The 21,123-nt window shown below is 42.2% G+C and overlaps 1 protein-coding gene across 2 annotated transcripts in view; it reads right to left on the bottom strand.

Moving 5' to 3' along the window:
* Positions 1-21,123, bottom strand: part of DICER1 (dicer 1, ribonuclease III) — an 84,705-nt gene that overhangs the window by 9,965 nt on the left and 53,617 nt on the right. For both annotated transcript variants that reach the window (XM_038744448.1, XM_038744449.1), the window contains 9 exons: positions 19,390-19,569; positions 14,848-15,061; positions 14,208-14,361; positions 13,191-13,373; positions 12,931-13,036; positions 10,014-10,189; positions 7,438-8,218; positions 4,435-4,590; positions 111-993 (listed from right to left, as the gene is read on the bottom strand). In XM_038744448.1, coding sequence (XP_038600376.1) covers positions 111-993; positions 4,435-4,590; positions 7,438-8,218; positions 10,014-10,189; positions 12,931-13,036; positions 13,191-13,373; positions 14,208-14,361; positions 14,848-15,061; positions 19,390-19,569 — 2,833 coding nt within the window. The remainder of the gene's footprint in view (positions 1-110; positions 994-4,434; positions 4,591-7,437; positions 8,219-10,013; positions 10,190-12,930; positions 13,037-13,190; positions 13,374-14,207; positions 14,362-14,847; positions 15,062-19,389; positions 19,570-21,123) is intronic.

Below are 21,123 nucleotides of genomic sequence, written 5' to 3'. Positions count from 1 at the left end.
CCCACCCCAGGCAAGAGTCTGGCGTGAGTAGGCGGACGGAGTTATCATCAATCTCGCAAGTGCGAGCTCTCCCTTTCAGAGAAAGGCAGCTTGGTTTTGGGATGACTTACCAGTAATGGTATTGTAGTGGTAAGAGGCATGAGTAAATGCCTGGAGAAGATACGCCTTGTTCTTGAAACTGTAGTTGATTTTTCTTTCGAAGTTTTCAAAGCCCGATATAAGGTGAATCAGTGTTTTCTCTGCATCCGGATAATCAAACATGCACCTCGGGGGAATCTTCAGGCAACCATACTCCATGTCTTTATAGAAAGAAGACTGCACGTTGGTTGCGGAGGCAGGGGCATAGTTTGCCAGCAGATTCCTCGGTGGATCGTTGAAACTCTGCGTGCTGGGGCACAGAGTGCTCTCCCACTCAGTCTTCTTAATTACCGGGAGAACCTTCAGGCCCAAAGAACAGAGAAAAAGCTGGGCAGCTCTCTCACCGCAGCTGGTCAAGTAGCAGCCCAGCAGAGCCTCCACACAGTCTGCGATGCTCTTGTCGGCGATGCACTGCTCCGTATGCAGGTCGTAAGAGATCGACTGTTTCCCTGTGTCGATGCCACAGTTTTCTTCGGAGGGATTCCAGAAGCCAACCACAAAATCGTCCTCCTCGACAGCTTTGCTAGGATCCAAATAGCACATTGCATCCCAAGAGCTGTAGTCAAAATCATCAAAATCGGATGAAAACTGTACATTACCCAGGGATGCCTTTTTGGGCATTTTCCATTCGTAATTAGAATCAGTGGTTGAAAAGGGAGAAAGAGAAATTTTCTTCACAAAAGCCCCCGATCCCATCAACATATTATCTATAAACTTGATGTGTTCCTGATCGTACTCCAAAAAGTCATCTTCGTAATCAGCTTCTTCCTTTGGGAGCCTCCACATCAAGTCTTCATCCTCTTCCTCATCAAAATCATCGTCCAGTTTTCCATTAGCCAACATGCTGTCTTTTGTCTGAAAAGAGGGGGAAGGGAGGTAAGGTATGACTGCTGTTTTTAAAAGGTTTTGAAATTCAATAAAAGCGAGGGTTATGGATAATTTCAAACGACAACCACAAATACTAAAAGACAACCTAAAAATCGTGGCCATTTGTTTTCAATTAACATAAAATAAGTTACTTAATCATATTCACAAAGCAAAGCTATTGAATGTTCCTTTCTAAGTTATTTAGTGGCCTTTTATCCACTAAAAACTTTCAAATGATGCATTTTGTAAAGGGCATAAAATTGTAATATATATGTTACGTCTATGATAAGCGTCAGGACTAAAACATTTCCCTTCCTTACACACACACACACACACACACCCCCACCCTTGAGTGATTACCTATGTCCTCCTTTTAAATATAAAGACTGAAAAAAAAAATACTCAAATTTATGCATGAAACAAATTCTAGGGGCAATAAGCTGGTTCGGCCCATAGCTTTCAGATTAATTATATGTCAAAGCGAGGGAGGATTAAAGAATACTCCTATCAACAACATAAAATTATATATGCATTAAGACAGTTTGGTTTCTTTTGCCTGAAACTGATATTTACATAACATTCACGAAATTACTGTTCGGGGCTTTAAACTGCTTCACGCTGACCCCTTTGGACCATAAGAAAGCTACCAGATAAAACAAAATTGCATTCGTATTACTCTATTCTACATTTGTTTATTCAAGAATGCACTGTAAAAAGAAACATGTTTTCTTCACTCTAGAGTACAGTAGTTAAATTTTACTGTAGCCTGCATTACACTGAAAAAAAAACAGATTAATATGGCAACCCAATTTTGACAGAAAAAGTGCTAATTCCAGCATCTTTGGCCAAATCTTGCTCAAGGGGACAACCTCCACGATATGTAATGAGATGAATCAAGTGATGTAACTTTCTGAAATATCAGAAAGATGCAAGGCCCTTTTGTTTTGCAACAAAAGCTATATTTGAAAATATATTTTTTGACAGAAGGCAATCTTCCAAACAAAGAGTTCTCCAATTTTGTTGTCATGCATTCTTGAGATTCTGCATACATTTCTTTCGATCGGCCACAGGCACGGGGACCTGCTTACTCTACACTTCTTTTAAAAAGACACAGACGGCCTAAATCTCCAGGAATCATTCGCTTCAGCCCAACTAGTGGAGCTGCGGGAAGCACTGTCCGCAGAGAAGGGTGCCAAATCAAGACTACCTTGGCTACTTGCCAGCTTTCCCAGAGCTGGGACCAGTGGTCATTTGAAGAAAATGGAACAGATTAGTTACCCTCACCTCTGCACCAGAGGTGTGATCTACACAGACTATAATGTCTGTCTCTTTCTCTCTCTCTCTCTCTCTCACACACACACACACACACACACACACACACTCACACACAACCCCCCCACCCCCAAACCTCTATTAGGCTGCATGGGTTAAATGAAACAGGCGCCCATTTCACAGGCAGGACTGACAGAGTGGCCTCCCCACCCCAACCCCCGCTGCCCCCCAAAAAAGATGGACAAAAAAAATCGAATTCAGCAAGAATTAAGATTACTTTTATTGCTATTTTCTGCTCCATCATTAAGATGGCGTTTTTAGATCCAAATAGTTAAGTGAGAAAGACACAAACACCAAGATTTAACTTCTATCTTCTCCTTCAGATGTGTACTGCATTTCTATGAAACGGGTACATTTGATCCAGATTTGATTACGTTTGAAAAACAATCACCGGGACACAAATTAAGAATGCACTTGGAATGTGGGGATGATTGTTTGCAAATCACGGTCAAACTAAACGTTCTCTTCCTAAAGAAAATAATGGCTATACAGGGTCCCCAAATCCACATATTTTTCTCCAAAGTTATGCCAGATTCTAAATAAATCGCAAATTAATTTTTTTGGCACAAACTGCGGCAGATCCGATGCAGTAAAATGTTCTTTCTATTTTTTTTCCCAAGCCCAGTTATTCGATCTATTTTTCAGATAAGTGAAAATGCCTTTTTCCCCAGTACAGTTTGGCTAAGAGTTCCAACTATGAATGAAATGATTTAGTAACAGCCATGGAATTTCAGATTCCAACTCAAACCCTGAAAGTTAAAATAACTAATTCCAACCCCCAAAAGGAAGAATTTATAGCCCTTAGAAAAGTCCACTACCTGTAGTGAGAATACAATGCAAGCCCTGCACCGAAAACCAGTGGAGTGTTTACAAATACAGCCTTCTGTGAATGATGAATACCAGAAGAGTGAAAAGGGGGGAAAAGAAAAATGGTAAAAGTTCTTTCAGTGCATTTTCGTATGAAAGGCGTTAACCCAAAGTTCCCCAACTGTTTTATTTGTAATACACTTTTGGATTTGGCTGTCCTCCTTTTGTGCCCTCTGGTGGCCCTCAAGTTAAGATTAAATGTTCCTGCACTAAAATAACAACCTTCAGTACACCTTATTAACTCCTCTGCTTTGGTTTTCTCCCCCAAAGAAAACCGGTTATTTTTTCGTTGTTCAATATTCGCCGGAAGCATTTCTTCTTGCCTGGTACGCTATGAATTTTTTTTGTTTTTTTAATTAAGGTTAGTTATTCCTAAATTGTTGGCAATTACAGTTTTGCTGAAAAGCAGTTAATTCGCTGGCAGTTTGGGAACTTTCAAAAGAAACACACCACGGTCAGGGATCATAAGACACGTTTTATTCACTTTTTAAAACAGAGCTAGGATTATATGATGACCTGCAAAACATAATATTTAAGGAAAGGTTTTCAAAGCCACAGCGTAGGACTTTGCCACCTGGAATGGGGGTGGGAGGTGGTCTTCAAAAAAAGAATAATTACCCAGAAATACAACCCTCCTTCTGACTTCAGTAAAGATGCAAGGATCCAGTTCAGAGTCATGTATGTTATGACAAGAAGTCAACTGATTTGCATGATTCACAATCCTGAGAAGGCACGTACATCTCAAAAACTGGTAAGAAGTCTCCCTCACTAACCTGTCCTCTGATCCAATTCAAATGTTAACTTACACAATACAAAAAATTAGTCTGGGCTGTTCCTGTATACTTGTCATTAAGACGCTGCATACAGACCTGAACAGTTTACAAAGACGTGAACTTACGTGCAGAGAAACAGACTATTAAACCCGCTCAATTGTTCCAGTTTTGCAAAAAGCACTATTCCAAAAATAGGAGCCAATGCTCCAGTTATTCTCCGCATGCTAAAAATCATAGGCATGGCTTACAAAACCTCATTAAAAAGCTTTTCACAAAGATAAGCTCTCAACTATGATTTGGCCTACTATTTTCACAAAATGCACCCCAAGATGTCATCAAGTCCAGTCCTGGAGATACAGAGGTAAGCACACCAAACAAAACAAGAACTAAGAAGAGGATCGGCCACCACTCACAAAACCAAGATCGTTAATAACTTGCCCGGAGAATCAAAACTTACCGGATCGTCTTTTTCCCATTTATCAGGGTTGCTCTTGTCTTGATTTACAATGTAACCAGGAGGAAGCCAGTTGACAGGGGGATCAAAAATGGACACCACCATGCGACTAGGCAGCCCCTTCTTCTTCCCAAGTCGATACAGATTACAGTTGCTGACCTTAAAGAGAAATATTTGTTCAATAATCTCTCTCTCTCACACACACACGCACACGCCTGGAGTTTTTAACCAGTATCTTTACCTGCTCTTTATTTTAGGAATATTCTCTCAAAAATAGCTCCGCTCAGTACTGCCAAAATGTGAAGAACGCTTGACCATCAGAACACTGAGTTAGTAGAAGATGTGCCTAGAGCTTTGACAAACCTCTATTGATGATGGGTGTTTATTTAACAATAAATCAAACGTAGCTGTTACTTCATAAATCTAATCTAAAGGAATTCTGGGATGGAAAGGAAGCCCTTTTTCCAGGAAAGAGCATAGGAAGTGTAAACTATGCTATAAAATAACTTCTAATGGATTCGATCCAGTAATCTACACTTCAGCCCTCACTGCTAACCACAACTTTTTGCCTTTTTTTTTTTTAAATGGTGCTTGTTAGGCGTTTACTGTGTGTCAAGCACTGTTCTAAGTGCTGGAGTTGATAAGTTAATCAGACCGGACACAGTTTCATGTAGAACAGACAACCACCACCCAATATTGGAAATGATGTCACAGTAGTACCAACTGCTAAATTACTGACATTTGCAAATACATCATACATGAAATAAAACTCATCACCAAGGATGGACTAATGGTATTTTGGGATATTTAGAATTTCATCTATATTTTTAATGTAATATAACCCAGATTGATTTCCTATACTTTGGATGACCTAAGAGATTCTTTTTTATTCCTCTGACAGAGAGACAAAGACAAGAGGAGCACTTATTTCACATGCATATGGTAATTTTTTGACCCCTAGACTATTTGTTTTTCTAATTGCCGAATTTTTCTTTACTTTTCTCATAAGTTACTTTTCATTCTGTGATTAATGATTTTCAGAATTGTTCTTTTCTATTTATATCATTTGATTTAAAATGCTTCTTTGAAATTACAATGATTCCTCCACACATATTTTCTCCTTAAACCAGTTTTTGGCTTACTTTGGGTTTATTCAATTACTTCCAAATGCCTGCCTCACCCAATCACAAAGATTTAGTTTTGCACAAGTGCACACACTTAAAACAAAAAACACAACAGTAAAATTAACGGGGGCTTTTTTTCTGAAGGCAAATGACGGACTGGAACTTCTTTGCAAACTTTAAGCGATTTGAACAGGTGTTCAAAAACATTTATAATTCCAGCAAAGACTTATGATAGGCAAAGCGGTTTAGTGGCCCATTTGGTCTTAAGGATCAATGCTCATCATATTAAACATTTTTATTCCCTCATTCCAAGCTGAAAAGTGGCATTCTGGGTACTTTTTTTTTCCAAAGAAAATAGCACTGGTTATGTATTTAGGGCACACAAAAGCCAAATTAGCTGCTGGATAAGCTTTGATCATATGCTGTACTAAAACCTGACTCACCACTGCTCTGTTCATTCCAAATGCAGAAATACTGAGATCATATACTTTTCAATTTTTTTCTTCCTCATCCAATTTAAAGAGTCAATAAAACACTGTTGCCCTAATTAACTTGTACCTACCCCCAGCACTTAGTGTTTGACACATAGTAAGCCTTTAAAAAAAAATGCCATTAAAAAAAATCACAGCACCCCACAACAGAAGCAGCAGCTGGGCCACCAGAGTTCAATCTTGGGTTAAGCGCCAGGTTCCCACTGGGCATAATTAGGGTTGCCTCTCCTCACCCTTGTCCAGCCTTATTTTGTGGGCTCTGAAATGATAGCATGGCCCGGTGGACAGAGCATGGGCTTGGGAGTCTAAAGGGCCTGGGTTCTAATCCTAACTCTGCCAACTGTCTGCTGTGTGACCCCGGGCAAATCACTTCACTCCTCTGTGCTTCAATTACCTCATTTGAAAATGGGGATTAAAACTGTGAGTTTGAGCTCTCCTTAGACTGTAACCTCACTGTGGGCAGGAATGTGCCTATTTGTTATATGGTACTCTCCCAAGTGCTCAGTTCAGTGCTCTGCACATAGTAAGTGCTCAATAAATATGACTGAATGAATGAATGTGGGACATCGACTGTGTCCATCTGATTACATCAGCGCTTGGGACAGTCTCTGGCACATAGTAAGCACTTAAATACAAAAAAAAGAGATCCTGGCAATCCTCTTATTTTTTATTATAATATTCCAGCCTTTCTATAAAGCTAGAATTTTAAGAAAATTTACAAATTTCAAAAAGTTGCATTTAGACTTTAGTGACCCCCACAGATCTCCTCTCCCTCTCAGTTAATTGAAAGTAAATTTCTTGGTCCATCTTCTCATGTTCAAAACACATACACACACACAGAAAAACATTTTGGATCAGTGACCTGTGAGACTGCATCCCACATACGGTTCTGGTAATATAATAGGAAGGGAATGAGGGTGGTAAATTGATGCTATAAACTTCACTAATCTCTTTCCACAAGCTTTAAGGGGCAAAACTTGTCCATAATTTTGACAATTCTGGCTACACACACTTCTAGAAATACTGACTGGTCATTAAATACTCTATGGCAAATTAAGATTCTTTTCTAGATACACTAAACTCCACTCTGCCAGAATGATTTTGGATAGACTACAGTGGCAGAAGGAGGAAACATGCAGTTGTCTGGATACAGTGGGATGTGGTGTTGGGAAAAACATTGGAGGGCATTTGCACAGCTTTGCATAAGGAGTAAGAATTACCATGTGAGTCTTTCTCAGCCACAGTTCTGCGAAAACACAACGCTACCATCTACAAGATACTTGAAGAGTTTCCCTCAATTGTACCGCTCCACCACCCAACATCTAAGAACTCATCCTCCCCAGAGCCATCCTCGACGATTTGATGGTGTCTGAGGAGATCCGAGAACTTACTTTTTTGCTTCGCATATATGACAGGCGTCCCTCGTGAGCATCAGGGTAAGTGCAAAACAGGTATGTAGTGATGGCGTGCTTTAAAAAGGAGTCACCGAGCATTTCAAGTCGCTCCAGGTTAAATCCATCACTAGCATTCGAAAGGGTCAGAGCCTGGAGAATGAGACCGGGATTGGGACCGAGGGTTTTTGAGGAATATCCATTGGAAGGGCTATATTCAGAAACAATCATATCTTTCGACGCATCGACAACTTCTAAAGTACTGGTGGTCACTGCCATCTCGGGGCATCCATCTGAGGTAGATTTGTTAACATTTCCATCAAGGTATTTATTACTCGGTAGAGTACATTCATTGCTGGGCTTGGGCTGGTTCTCACTACTGTATAAATTCTGCATCGGATATGAGGTAGCTGGTTGTATAGGTATTTCCTGCTTATAGTAATTGAGTTGATTTCCTTGGCAAAAGTCTTTGTTAACTAAATCACAATTGCCATTGGCAAAACTTTTATTGTAAGAAATACCATTAATTGCTGAAAGGTCTGTCGAGACTTCAATTTGGAGTTTACTGGGTGACTCGAGCGGTATTCTGTAGTTCACAGACATCTGGTCATGATTTTCTTCAGAGGAGGTTTTATTAGCACCTTGATGTGCAGCATTTTCAGGGACTAAAATTGTGCTGTGCTTACAGTCATTTTCATTTTCAGCTAAAGAGGAGTTAGGAATTGAGATGAAGGATTTGCTGTCAATAGATTTTTTCCACCCAAAGTCCAAGTTGGGATATCTGCAAAGACATTGGTCATGGGTTTTAAATCACCAGCCACAAATGAAAAGAACCAAATTCATCGCAATTGATCACACCATTTACTAGTTACATGCATATTTTTTCTGAAGAGAATAAGTTTTCTCCCAACCATCTCCCCTCCAATCCCTTCCCCTTTTCTTGGGCGGGGGGATAAAAGTTTTGAAAGTTGTAGATTAATGGCATAATTCTGGCCTTGGAACAGGACAGAAGATAAGGGACCAGGACTTGGAATTGAAAAGATCTTAAAAGATATAGGCTCATAGGCAGTTGTTCCTGAAGTCAACGAAACGGAATCAGTGGTGGATGATGATGACATTTTCCCACCCTTCAAACTGAGGACAGATGATGGCAGTGCAAGAATCACCATTAACACAGCTATAGGACCCATCAGTAGGTAGGATACTCAATCATTCTTTGTTTCGGGATAGCAGTATTTGAGGTTTTCAGTAGAACGGCAAAATAAGACCTGCAGCCAAGCGACTAAAAGTCACATTTGATTAGTTATGGGCAGGGAATGTATCTGCTAATTCTGGTGTATTATAGTCTCCCAAGCTCTTCGTACAGTACTCTGCACATAGTAAGCGCTCAATAAATACCATTCATTGATTGATTCCATTTGATTTTCTATTAATGTCTGGTCTCCCTCGAGACTGCAAACTCGTTGTGGGGAGAGAACATGCCTACCTACCCCAACGCTTGCTACATAATAAGCACTTAATAAGTACATTATTATTATTCTCCCAAGAACTTAGTACAGTGTTCTACACAAGAAAAGCACTCAATAAACACCACTGATGATGATGAGTTTAGAGTAGTTGAGTGGATTTCTACTTGGTAGCACTAACACTAAGACCTTGGCTGAGTTACAGTCTCATGGCCTAAACTCTTCATTCATAAAATAAGGCTATCAGCGTGTGCCCCTCTGGACTTCACAGACTGTGTGAGGACGAATGAGAAACACCGGGCAAATGGCTTGGAAAACGAAAGATGTATAAAAAAATTTCAGGGTGGGGGTGTTTCAAGTAACCCAGTTCAGCCCCTTCCTGAGGGAGAGAATAACCTGTCTTGAGATGCCTCTTTGGAAAGCGGGACAGAGGCAGGGGAAGGGAAGGAAGCTCTGATCTTACTCTTGAAGAGAAAAGCAAAGACTTTTGTGAAATACCCTGTGTGAGAAGTGCGTTGCAAATCACTTAGCGGCATATGAGGGTGTACCTAGGGGCGAGGTGGATCTTGCAGGAGAGTCTGCTGTCAGTGAGGCTGCAAGTGCATTTGCTGTCCCCCTGCAGCATCCCGGCCCCCCGGAGTCAGAGGACCTGAGTTCTGATCCCGGCTCTGCCACCTGCCTGCTGTATGACAAGTCACTTCACTTCTCTGTGCCTCAGATTCCTCCTCTACACAATGGGGATTTCAATACCTGTCCTCCCTCCCACTTAGACTCTGAGTCCCAAATGGGCGAGGAACTGTGCCCAACCTGATTATTTTGAGTCTCCCCCAGCGCTTAGTGTCATGCTTGGGACGTAAGTGCTTAAATTCCACCATTATCATCATCAAAGCTTCAAGACACCACATTGGGAGGGAGTGTGACGAGAGGCCGCTGGGACCCAGGTAATGGGGAAGAAGGACACTATCCTGGGATGTTGGGATCCTTCAACAGGAGCCAAGCGCCGGCTCCTCGGTATCCCCAAAAAAGTTAGATTTCTAATTTAGTTAGCAATGCTGGGAGAATTTCCTAGCGGCAGGTGAACGAGCACAAACGTGACTGTGAGGAGCGTACCTGAAATCGGCAGGAAGCGATTGAACCCCTACCCCAGCATCGATGGCTGTCTGGGCTCTCAGCTCCTCGGCTGTCAACAGGCAGTGCAGGCGATAAAGTATACTGGGGAGGCAGACCGCTTTTCTCCACAGTGACGCTGGAATTGGATGGATAGCACAGAGCTCTGGAACCAGGATCTTTAAGCAGGAAAAAAAGATAAGATGATTTCCTAGGAATATAAGAATGATCTAATCTGAACACACCTCAGGGCAAATTGATCTTCGGCCCTGGCATGGTTGTAAACTCCTCCCATTAGGTGATAAGCTCCTGGAGAGCAGGGCGCATGTGTCTTGCTTTTATTGTAGTCTCCGAAGTGCTTAGTATTGTGCATTGCCCTCAACACATGTTCAGACTGATTGATCTAGGAAACAACTTCATCAATAGAAATCACAGAAAATTCCTAGTTCACCCATTTGAGCAGGTGCAGTTGGAATCATGCCAGGACCCAGGGACAAAGACAGCTAAACATAGCGGGCAACGCCACTCAACTGCCTCCAAGTTCATTCATTCATTCAATGGTATTTATTGAGCGCTTACTCTGTGCAGAGCACTGTACTAAGCGTTTGGGAAGTATAAGTCGGCAACATATAGAGATGGTCCCTACCCAACAACGGGCGCACAGTCTAGAAAGGAGAGACAGACAACAATACAAAACATGTAGATAGGTGTCAAAATCATCAGAACAAATGGAATTATAGCTATAATGCACATCATTAACAAAATTAATAGAATAGTAAATATGTACAAGTAAAATAAATATACAATATTTATTTAAAAAATAAATATATATATATGTATATATGCTTTTACATATTTATTACTCTATTTATTTTACTTGTACATATCTATTCTATTTATTTTATTTTGTTAATATGTTTGGTTTTGTTCTCTGTCTCCCCCTTCTAGACTGTGAGCCCACTGTTGGGTAGGGACTGTCTATATGTTGCCAACTTGTACTTCCCAAGCGCTTAGTACAGTGCTCTGCACACAGTAAGTGCTCAATAAATACGATTGATTGAATAATAAATCTGTACAAATATATACAAGTGCTGCGGGGAGGGGAAGGGGTGGGGGGATGGGGAGGAGGAGAGGAAAAAGGGGGCTCAGTCTGGGAAGGCCTCCTGGAAGAGGTGAGATCTCAGTAGAGCTTTGAAGGGAGGAAAAGAGGTAGCTTGGCGGATGTGCGGAGGGAGGGCATTCCAGGCCAGGGGAAGGACGTGGGCCGGGGGTCGATGGCAAGACAGGCGAGAACGAGGCACAGTGAGGAGGTTAGTGGCGGAGGAGCGGAGGGTGCGGGCTGGGCTGGAGAAGGAGAGAAAGGAGGTGAGGTAGGAGGGGGCGAGGGGATGGAGAGCCTTGAAGCCGAGAGTGAGGAGTTTTTGCTTGATTCGTAGGTTGACAGGCAGCCACTGGAGATTTTTGAGGAGGGGAGTAACGTGCCCAGAGAGTTTCTGTACACACGTAATCCAGGCAGCAGAGTGAAGTATAGACTGAAGTGGGGAGAGACAGGAGGATGGGAGAACAGAGAGGAGGCTGATGTTCCATGTAGGCATTCAAATATCACCGACTGATCAGGGGTCAACAATGGACAAAGATTTGGGATTGTACTACAAGAAGTGAACACCGAGCATTCAACCCCATCATCTATCCACTGAGATGGAGAGGGATCACAGTCAGATGCCTAAGTAGTAGTAGTAACAAATAGTATTTATTGAGCACTTATTGTGTGCAAAGCACTGAACCAAGAGAATACATAAGATAACACATTAGATAGGTCCTGGCTCTCAAACTAAGAAAAAGTACCTTTTGGTGGGTTCCATTTGAACCAGTTTATGCAAATTTTTCATCAGTAGCGGTTTTAGCCTATTCGACAAAGGTGAAAAATAGTCTAAACAGCTTTGCTCAGTAACAAGGACAAGTGAGTTCCAGTAGAACTAGAAGCAATGGTCAGATTGAAATGCTGGTCAAACTTCCCCTTGACTAAATGTCTGACTTTAATCTGTGCTTAGCACCTGCTTTGCCTGTGGACAGTTCTGGGCACAGGGTATCCCATGGCTACAAGGCCAGAGTAAAACTTATTTCTCCCTATGCAGTTCAGCAGGAATAGTGACCCCTATTATAGGTAACCCCTGCTGTGTGACCTTGGACAAGTAACCTAACTTCTCTGTGCCTCTGCTACCTCATTAGTGAAAAATAGGGATTAAGAGTATGACCCAATGTGGGACCAGGACTGAGTCCGACGTGGTTAGGCTGTATTTACCCCAGTGTTTAGAACAGTGCTTGGCACAAAGTAAACACTTAACGAACAGTGCTTGGCACAAAGTAAGCACTTAACAAGTGCCATAATTATCCCCCACAATACTGTAAGCTTGTTGTGGGCAGGGATTGTCACTCTTTATTGTTGTACTTAAAATGCTTAGTGCAGTGCTCTGTACACAGTAAGTGCTTAATAAATACAACTGAATGAAAAAATATGATTGAATGAACCCCCACATTAAGTCAAAAGCCCTGCAGTAGCACCAACAGCCAGTTCGTGTAATGTTAGGCCTTGCTTTTCATCAGGGTTGTAGGCCTAGAGAGTTAAGACTCGACCCATATTTAAACTTCAGTGTAAATAGGCAAAGCCTTCTAGAGCACCTACACAGACTTTAGGCATGGACTGTTGTCCTCAAGAGGTATAGGGATAGCAGGGGCAGGGGTGCAGAAGGAAAGGTTGAGGAAGAGGAGGAAAACAGTAAATATGGAGAGATCAGACAATAGTGAGGTTGGGGGGGTGGGGGCAGACCAGGAAAAGTGAGGTAAAAATCATAGGATAAAGAGAGAACAAAATGGGGACCATCAAAATTCCACGACTGTTTCATGAGTATCAGCTAGTTACCTGCTTATTCTGCAGACTTTCCCATTTGGCTTTCCTTTTCTCAGCACTGCTTAATGGAAGAGCTTTGCCCTTCTGGTTTAAATGGCGAGGAGTCAAAAGATTAAGTCTAAGGAATTCAAAATAAAATTTCAAAGTAAGAAAATCATCCCACAAGTTTTCAATGGAGTTTTAAAACAAAGCCACGTAACAGCCTGCAACCTTGAGAAATTAAAGAGCTCCGGAGCCAAGACAGCGTTAACTCCCTTCCTGAATCTCCTTACCTTGAAGATGTGTGGTCCACATCCAGCAGTGGCTGGTTGAGATTGGTCAGGTCAAGATTATACTTTGTTTTGTAATATTCAGCAAAAGTTTCATATTCAGGGGAAGGGAATTTACTGAGTGGAGTAAGATCAGTGTATACATCAGCTACATAAAATCGATGAGGCTGATCGAAATTGCGATACCTACAAGTAAAGAAATGGTCTGGGTCATATTCAGTCATTCTTCCAAAAAAAAAAAAAGAGTATTAATTCTTAGAATCCAGAATCCACGAGAATACACCTGAAGCAACAAACATTCAATTGGCGTTTCAGTACTAGGTAGCCTTTCAAAATGGCTGGCCAAACTTCAACCCTGAAAAACACTCCCCGTTGCTAGAACCTAAAAAAGTTGGAAATTCAAGATTTCATCACATTTTTTACACTGTTTTAATTTCCATCGATGCCCTTTGGTTCAAATCTCATGTCAGATTTGAAGGCCAGAAATTTCAAAGGAAGCAAAACTCAAGAAACTTAGACAGATAACTAAATTCTTAACACCTTTCTAAACTGGAGATTGCCAGAACATCTGAGAAGAAATTGATAATCTCGTGTGGCCTTCTGGAGAACACCATGCATGATCCAAAGTAGGTACACTGGGGCCCACATAAAACCACTTTCACAAAATTTCCAATTACTGATTTTTATTATTAGGCTATAAAGATATTCCATCCTATTTTGAATGGGGAAGAAAAGGAACTGAGGAGAAAGAGGCCAAAAACTAGATATCACCACCTTTCCTTGCAGGTTAAGAATTTGATTTCCAAAGTGCCTTCAAAATAATCTGCTCTGACACCTGTGAAGATTGAGGGAAAACATTCTCTCTCCCAAAACTAAAAACTTCAGTCAACAACCTTTCTACTAGTAAAAACACTTTCAACTATGAACACCACGCAACTTTCAAGGACAGCTACAAATTGGTAAATAGTCATATTTTTTCCATCTATTATTACCAGTTTCAATGACTGCTGGAAGACCCACCTTGGAATGATAACTGCATCCTGATAATCCTCTAGTTTGAAAATAAAAGGTGTTTCTTTTGTATACTGTGTACTGGGAATGCCTGTACGAGCTTCTGATTTTTCGATATCGTCCATGAATTTAAAGTCAATGTCCAAAGTGCTGGAGTCATTAACTAAGAGGGGTAGAAAGAAAAGGAAAAAAAAACCAAATCTTGATCTCCTATATTGGAAATTCAGAATGAGCCCTCCCCAAAAAGGTGACAGATTTAACAACCCACACCCACCGGCTACAGAATTTAGGCGTCTCAAGATGAAAACTCACAGAATAGAGGTCCTCTGTCAGTAGATTCAGGGGGCTGGAGGTATGAGGCTTCAGTTGCACTGGGGCCCCCTCCCTCTCACCTCTCTTCCAACTCACAGGAATTTTGGGGTGAGCAATAATCTCATCCCCAAACAGGAAAAAAAAAATTAAAGCACACAAAAGGAAAAAGACAGTGCCAAATAAGAGTCAGGCCCCCTTCCTAACCAGGGCTGAGGAGTGAGTGACAGCACTCAATCAACTGCCCCAGGGTGAGGGAAAACCTTCACAGTCAGAACCCCACACCAGATTCCTCCATCTGGCTGTCCCAGCCCTGCATTTCGAAGCCCTGCAAGCTTACCGACATTAAGAGGTAGAACACAGTAGGCTGAATCAGCTTCTGTGGGTTTGAATTCTAGTGCAGGTTTTTCAAGCCGAAGAATATGGGAGAAAATGTATTGGTGGAGTCTTGTGATCAGCTCGAGCATTTGCAACGACAAAGTGAAACCAGATTTCTTCAGCTCAATAGATATGGTAACCTCTCCCGACCGAGTATACACAGGAAAATGAGGAATCTAGGAACCAACACAAAAAGCATGCCAAAAAGAGATTCTTGCACATAAGTGTGTGTGTGTGAGAGATATGTGAGCAGTATTTCTAAACAATACAAAAAGCAAGTCAGAGGCCATAATTTGGATCTGATCAGCTACAAAAGCCCAGACTTTCTATCCCTTATGCCCTAGCCTCACTATGTTTCCCCAATCCCCTCCCCTTAATCCTCCCACCCGACTCCAGCACACTTCCTCATCCTCCTCCCAAAGGGCCAGTCCTCCTCAGTTCACTCACATCTATCCCCTCCTCACCTCCTGCGCCATCCCCACCCCATCTCCTGTCCCCCAACACTGGCCCCCGCTGGCTCAGTTCCATCTGTAATAAAATTTATTTACTTATATTAATGTCTGTCTCCCTCCCTTTAGACTGTAAGCTCATGTGGGCAGGGAACGTGTCTGTTTATTGGAGTACTGTCCTCTCCCAAGTGCTTAGTCCAATGTTCTGCACAGAGAAAGCGCTCAATAAATATGACTGAATGAATGAATTCAACCCTTTCCTACCCCTCATGGCATCCCCCTCACTGCACCCTCCCCACAGCCTCAGCCAAATGCTAGTTGTGGAACCCCTGCTTCATGACGGGGAAGCTTCCCTTCATTCTTGACCTGTTCCTGACCCATTCACTGCTCCTCTTCACCATCACTGAAACCTAGCTCTCTCCAGATGACACAGTATCACTGCCACTATCTCTGGGCAGGAGGGAGAGTTCATCCTCTCTTACTCTTCTAGATTCTCTGGGAAAGGAGAAAGAGCCGGCTTCCTTCTCGCTCCCTCATGCCGCTATTGCACTGTTCCACCTCCCCAACCCCTTTCCCATCCTTTGAAGTGTCCATATCATCCGCCTCTACCACTTAGTCCAATTATTAGTCACAGTCCTCTATTGCCACCCAGGCTTCTCCTCCAGCTTTCTTAACCATTTTGACAGTAATAATAATGGCATTTATTAAGCGCTTACTATGTGCAAAGCACTGTTCTAAGCACTGGGGGGGATACAAGGTGATCAGGTTGTCCCACAGGGGGCTCACAGTCAATCTCCATTTTACAGATGAGGGAACTGAGGCACAGAGAAGTTAAGTGACCTGCCCAAAGTCACCCAGACGACAACTGGCGGAGCTGGGATTTGAACCCATGACCTCTGACTCCAAAGCCTGTACTCTTTCCACTGAGCCACGCTGCTGATCCCTCTCACATTCCTTCTCTCATTCTCCATCTCTTTGCTGATCCTTGGGGACTTCAATATCCCTGTGGATGTCCCCAGTGATTCTTCCACTGTCCACCTCTTCTCACTCTGCTATTCCAATGACCTCCTGCTCCCCTCATCTCACACACTTACCAACCTGGGCAAACACCTGATTTTGTAATCTCCTGTAACTATAAAATCTCTACCCTCACCAATTCTGAAATTCCTCTACCAGACCACAACCTACCAACTTCTCTCTTTCCCATATACTCACCCCCCACAGATCTGTCCTCTTCCCCCAGAGACCTCCATTCTTTTGACCCTCTCCAATAGTCCACACCCATTTTTACCCCATTTGGTCTCCATACCTACACTATCTTCTCTTGACGCACAAATCAACCCACTCACCACATCTCTCTCCATTGAACTCCACTCCCTTGCTCCCTTAAACCACCGCCAGTCTTGTACCACTAACCTGCAACCCTAAATCGCCTCCACTGAGCACATTATCCACTCATTCATTCATTCATTGTCGAACTTATTGGGTGCTTACTGTGTGCAGAGCACTGTACTAAGTGCTTGGGGAAAGTACAAGACAACAATAAACAGTGACACTCCCTGCCCACAACAAGCTTACAGTCTTTGCGCTAGCTGCAGAGAACTCTTGGCAGAAATCCAGACACCCCTCTGACCTTGCCCACCCTAAATTCATTCTTATCAGCTTCCATTTGGTCTTCTCCTCTATCCGATAATACTTCTAATTCACTCCCATACTCACTGCCCCTGCCAGATGTTCCAGACATTCAATTCCCTCCCTAAACCTCCTTTCCCTCTGCCCCCACCAACTCTTTCCCCTAATACCCTGACCACATACTTCATCAACAAAATTGAAACCACCAGGCATGGCTCCCTAAAATCTCCCCTGCTCCTCTCTGATCCCTCCCTCCTCTTCTGCCCTCTTTGAATTTCCCTAGATTCCCTGCAGTAACTCAAGAGACCTCTCACCTCCTCTCTAAATCTACACCCTCCACCTGTTCTAACCCCATCCCTTTTTGTAAACACTTGCCCCTTCCCATCTTCCCTCCTTAACTGCCATTTTCAAATGTTCATTTCCCAATGGCTTCTTCCCCACTGCTTTCAAACAAGCTTATGTATCCCCTATTCTAATAAAACCCTCCCTTCACGCCACAACTCCCTCTAGTAATCGCCTCATTTCTCTCCAAATTTCTTGACAGTTGTTTACATCTACTGTGTCCACCTTCTCTTCTCCAATGCTCTCCTCTATCCCCTCCACTGTGGCTTCCTCTCCCTTCACTGCACCGAAGCAGCCCTAAGGTAACCAAAGATGTTCTTTTCACCAAATCTGACGAACTCTCTCTCTACTCCTAGACCTCTGTGCTATCTTTGGTGCTGCAGACCACCCCCTTCACTTTGATACTTTATCCAACCTTGGCTTCAGACACTCCTCTCTTGGTTCTTCTCATCTCTCTGACAGCTCCTTCTCAGTTTCCTTTGCTGGCTTCTCCTCTGCCTACCATAGTGAAGGTCCCTCAAGGCTCAGGTCTAGGTCCCCTTCTATTCTCTATCTGCTCCCATGGCTTCAACTACCATCTCTATGCAGATGTTTCCCAAATCTACATCTCTCACCCCTATCTCTCTCCTTCCCGCATTCTTGCATTTCTTCCTGCCTTCAGGACACCTCTACCTGGATGTTCCGCCAACACCGCCAACTAAACATACCCCAAACTGAACTCCTTATGCTTCCAACCAAAGCCTGCCCTCCCTGTGTCTTTCCCATCACTGTAGACAATACCACTTTCCTCCCTCTCTCACAAGCCTGTAACCTTGGCATTGTCATCAACCCATCTCTCTCATTCTACCCACATATTCAATCTGTCACCAAATCCTGTCAATTCTACCTTCACAACATTGCTAAAACCCACCCTATTCTCTCTGTCCAAACTGCAACCACACAGATCCAAACACTTATCCCATCCCACTTTGAGTACTGCATCTGCCTTCTTGCTGACCTCCTGTATCTCCCTGCTCCAATCCATACTTCACTCGGCTGCCCAGATCAGTTTTCTAAAAAAAAAATCAATTCAGGCTATGTCTTCCCATTCCTCAGGGACCTCCAGTGGCTACCCATCCACCTCCACATCAAATAGCAGCAGCATGGTTCAGTGGAAAGAGCCCGGGCTTTGGAGTCAGAGTTCATGGGTTCAAATCCCAGCTCCACCAACTGTCAGCTGTGTGACTTTGGGGAAGTCACTTCCCTTCTCTGTGCCTCAGTTACCTCATCTGTAAAATGGGGATTAAGACTGTGAGCCCCCCATGGGACAACCTGATCACCTTGTAACCTCCCCAGCGCTTAGAACAGTGCTTTGCACATAGTAAGTGCTTACTAAATGCCACAATTATTATCATTATTATTATAGAAACTCCTTACCATCGGCTTCACAGCACTCTATCAGCTCGTCCCATGCTGCTTCACTGATCTCCTACTGCAACCCAGACTGCACATTCTGCTCCTACAGTGGCAGTTTATTTACTGTACCCCAATCTCATCTACCTTGCCGCCGACCCTTTTCCCACATCTTCCCCCTAACCTGGAACTCCCCTCAACTCCAAATATGCCAAGGCATGACTTTCCCCACCTTCAAAGCATTATTGTAGTCAAATCTTCTCCAAGAGACCTCCCTGATTAAGCAATCTTTTGCCTTGCTCGCTCTCCCTTCTAAACTTCTATACATTTGCTCACCTGTCAATGCTGGGCATTTGATATTCGCCTCACCCTAAATCCCACTGCACTTAGGCACATATTTCCAAGTTATATATTATAAATGACATTCATATTAACGTTTGTCTCCTCCTCTAGACTGTAAGCTCATTATGGGCAGGAAACCTATCTGCTAATTCCGTTATATTGTACTCTTCTGAGCGCTAGTACAGTGCATTCAGTAAATACCACTGATAGAAGTGAAGCTTCGCTAACCAGTCATTAATGGAAGAGTACTTTTTGTTCATCTTAGGTTGTCAAAGGTCCTGTCATTCTAAGTTAATGACTTGAGAAACAGTAAAATATCAGGGTAACAATTCATTCAAAACTACTACCTGAGGTATAGGTTTGGCTGTCAGTATTCCAAAACATCTTGTGGTATCCTCAGGAGGATACAGTTTCCGCCTTCTAAAGTTGAGTTCGTCAGGTAAAGGTGTAGTTAACACCATTCCTATTACATATAGATAACAGGGTTGATCAGGTTTGGGATAACTATTCCGCAAACACTCTGGAATCTGTTATTGAGAGAGAAAACAAACGTTACTAAAAGAATGCCAAAAGTTAAGTCCAACACATATTTATTGAATATTTAGACTATAAAGACAATAGTCTAAGTATTAGAACTTTACAGGTTTGGGGGTTGGATATGATCCTTTCCCTCAAAAGATTTTGCAGATTCTCGAAGAAACTAGATATGTGAAACTAGGAACTCATCTGTGTCGAATCTGATTATTTTCTACCTTCTGAGTGCTTAGTAGAGTTCTTGGCACATAGGAGTGTAGCACAATTATTATATACACTTCCTGTTGCAATCAAGTACATAAATACCATACCAAGATGAAATCTGCACAAACTGCAAATCCAAATTAAGATAAATGGCATTGGTGTGCCATTTAGATGCCAAATATTGAGTCTGATATGCTTTCCAAACAGCGGTAAATTTATGGATTATATTCTTCCCAAATGCTTAGTATAATGCTCAGCACAAAGTATGCATTCAATAAATACCATTATGATTGAGCAGAAAGGTGATCTTTAATTCTCCCAATACATTCAACAAGAGGACTCATACTGAGGTCTAATCTTTACCTTTTCAGAAACATGCCTCCTGTATGGGTGGGATTTTTCTTGTACTAATTCAACAGATTCACTGCCTGATCTTAAACACAGTATGGAAACACCAAGATCAGCTAAAAAACACTTCAAACTACATAGTTGGACATGTGTCAATACTCTTTTTTTTCAGAAGATCCTTTTATTATCTGAAATAAATTTACTAAAATGGGTACAAAAATAACCAGTATTTTCTGGGGGAAAGACGGAATATCAGGGAGAAGGCCTTCGTAACGATCCATGAAACAGCAACTAAAGCTTGGGAAGGTTTTCAGAATAAACCACTTGCTGCTATAAAAGCAATAATCACATCAGTGTGCAGGTATTTCTATGGAAGAAACAGAATGCAAATTTGGCCAACATTAATACAGCAAGTTTTTACATTAGAAATTTCTTCCATCTGTTGCTTGTTTCATTTCCATCTACAGATTACTGAATTTTCAAAACTATACGGCTACACAAAACAAAGAAGCAGTGTGGCCTAGTGGACAGAGGCATGGGCCTGAGAATCAGAAGGACCTGCATTCCACTCCATAACTTGTCTGCTATGTGATCTTGGGCAAGTTACTTCTCTTCTCTGTGCCTCACTTACCTCATCTGTAAAATGGGAGGAAGGACTGTGTCCAACCTGATTAACTTGCATCTTCCCCAGCCCTTACTCCATCCAGTGCCTGGCCCAAAGCAAGCACTTAAATACCATATAAATGTTTGCCAAAAGTTGGCAAAATATATGTATTATAAGCATGAACAAAAACTTATACTAGTGAAAAACAGATGGACTCCTTTCCATCTTGAGGAACTAGTGAATGATAAACTATTAGTTGATCGAGCTCAATGCCACCGTACTGTGAAGGAAACTGACATATCAACTGTCAGAATAAAGAAAATAATAAAAAAAATATACACCCAGTTCTGTGCAGTTTTCATTATGCTTTTTTGGCTAGAACAATGTTAGG

This window comes from Tachyglossus aculeatus, chromosome 1, assembly GCF_015852505.1.
Source record: "Tachyglossus aculeatus isolate mTacAcu1 chromosome 1, mTacAcu1.pri, whole genome shotgun sequence".
Classification (NCBI taxonomy): Eukaryota; Metazoa; Chordata; class Mammalia; order Monotremata; family Tachyglossidae; genus Tachyglossus; species Tachyglossus aculeatus.
This window is presented reverse-complemented; position numbering and strand designations above follow the sequence as displayed.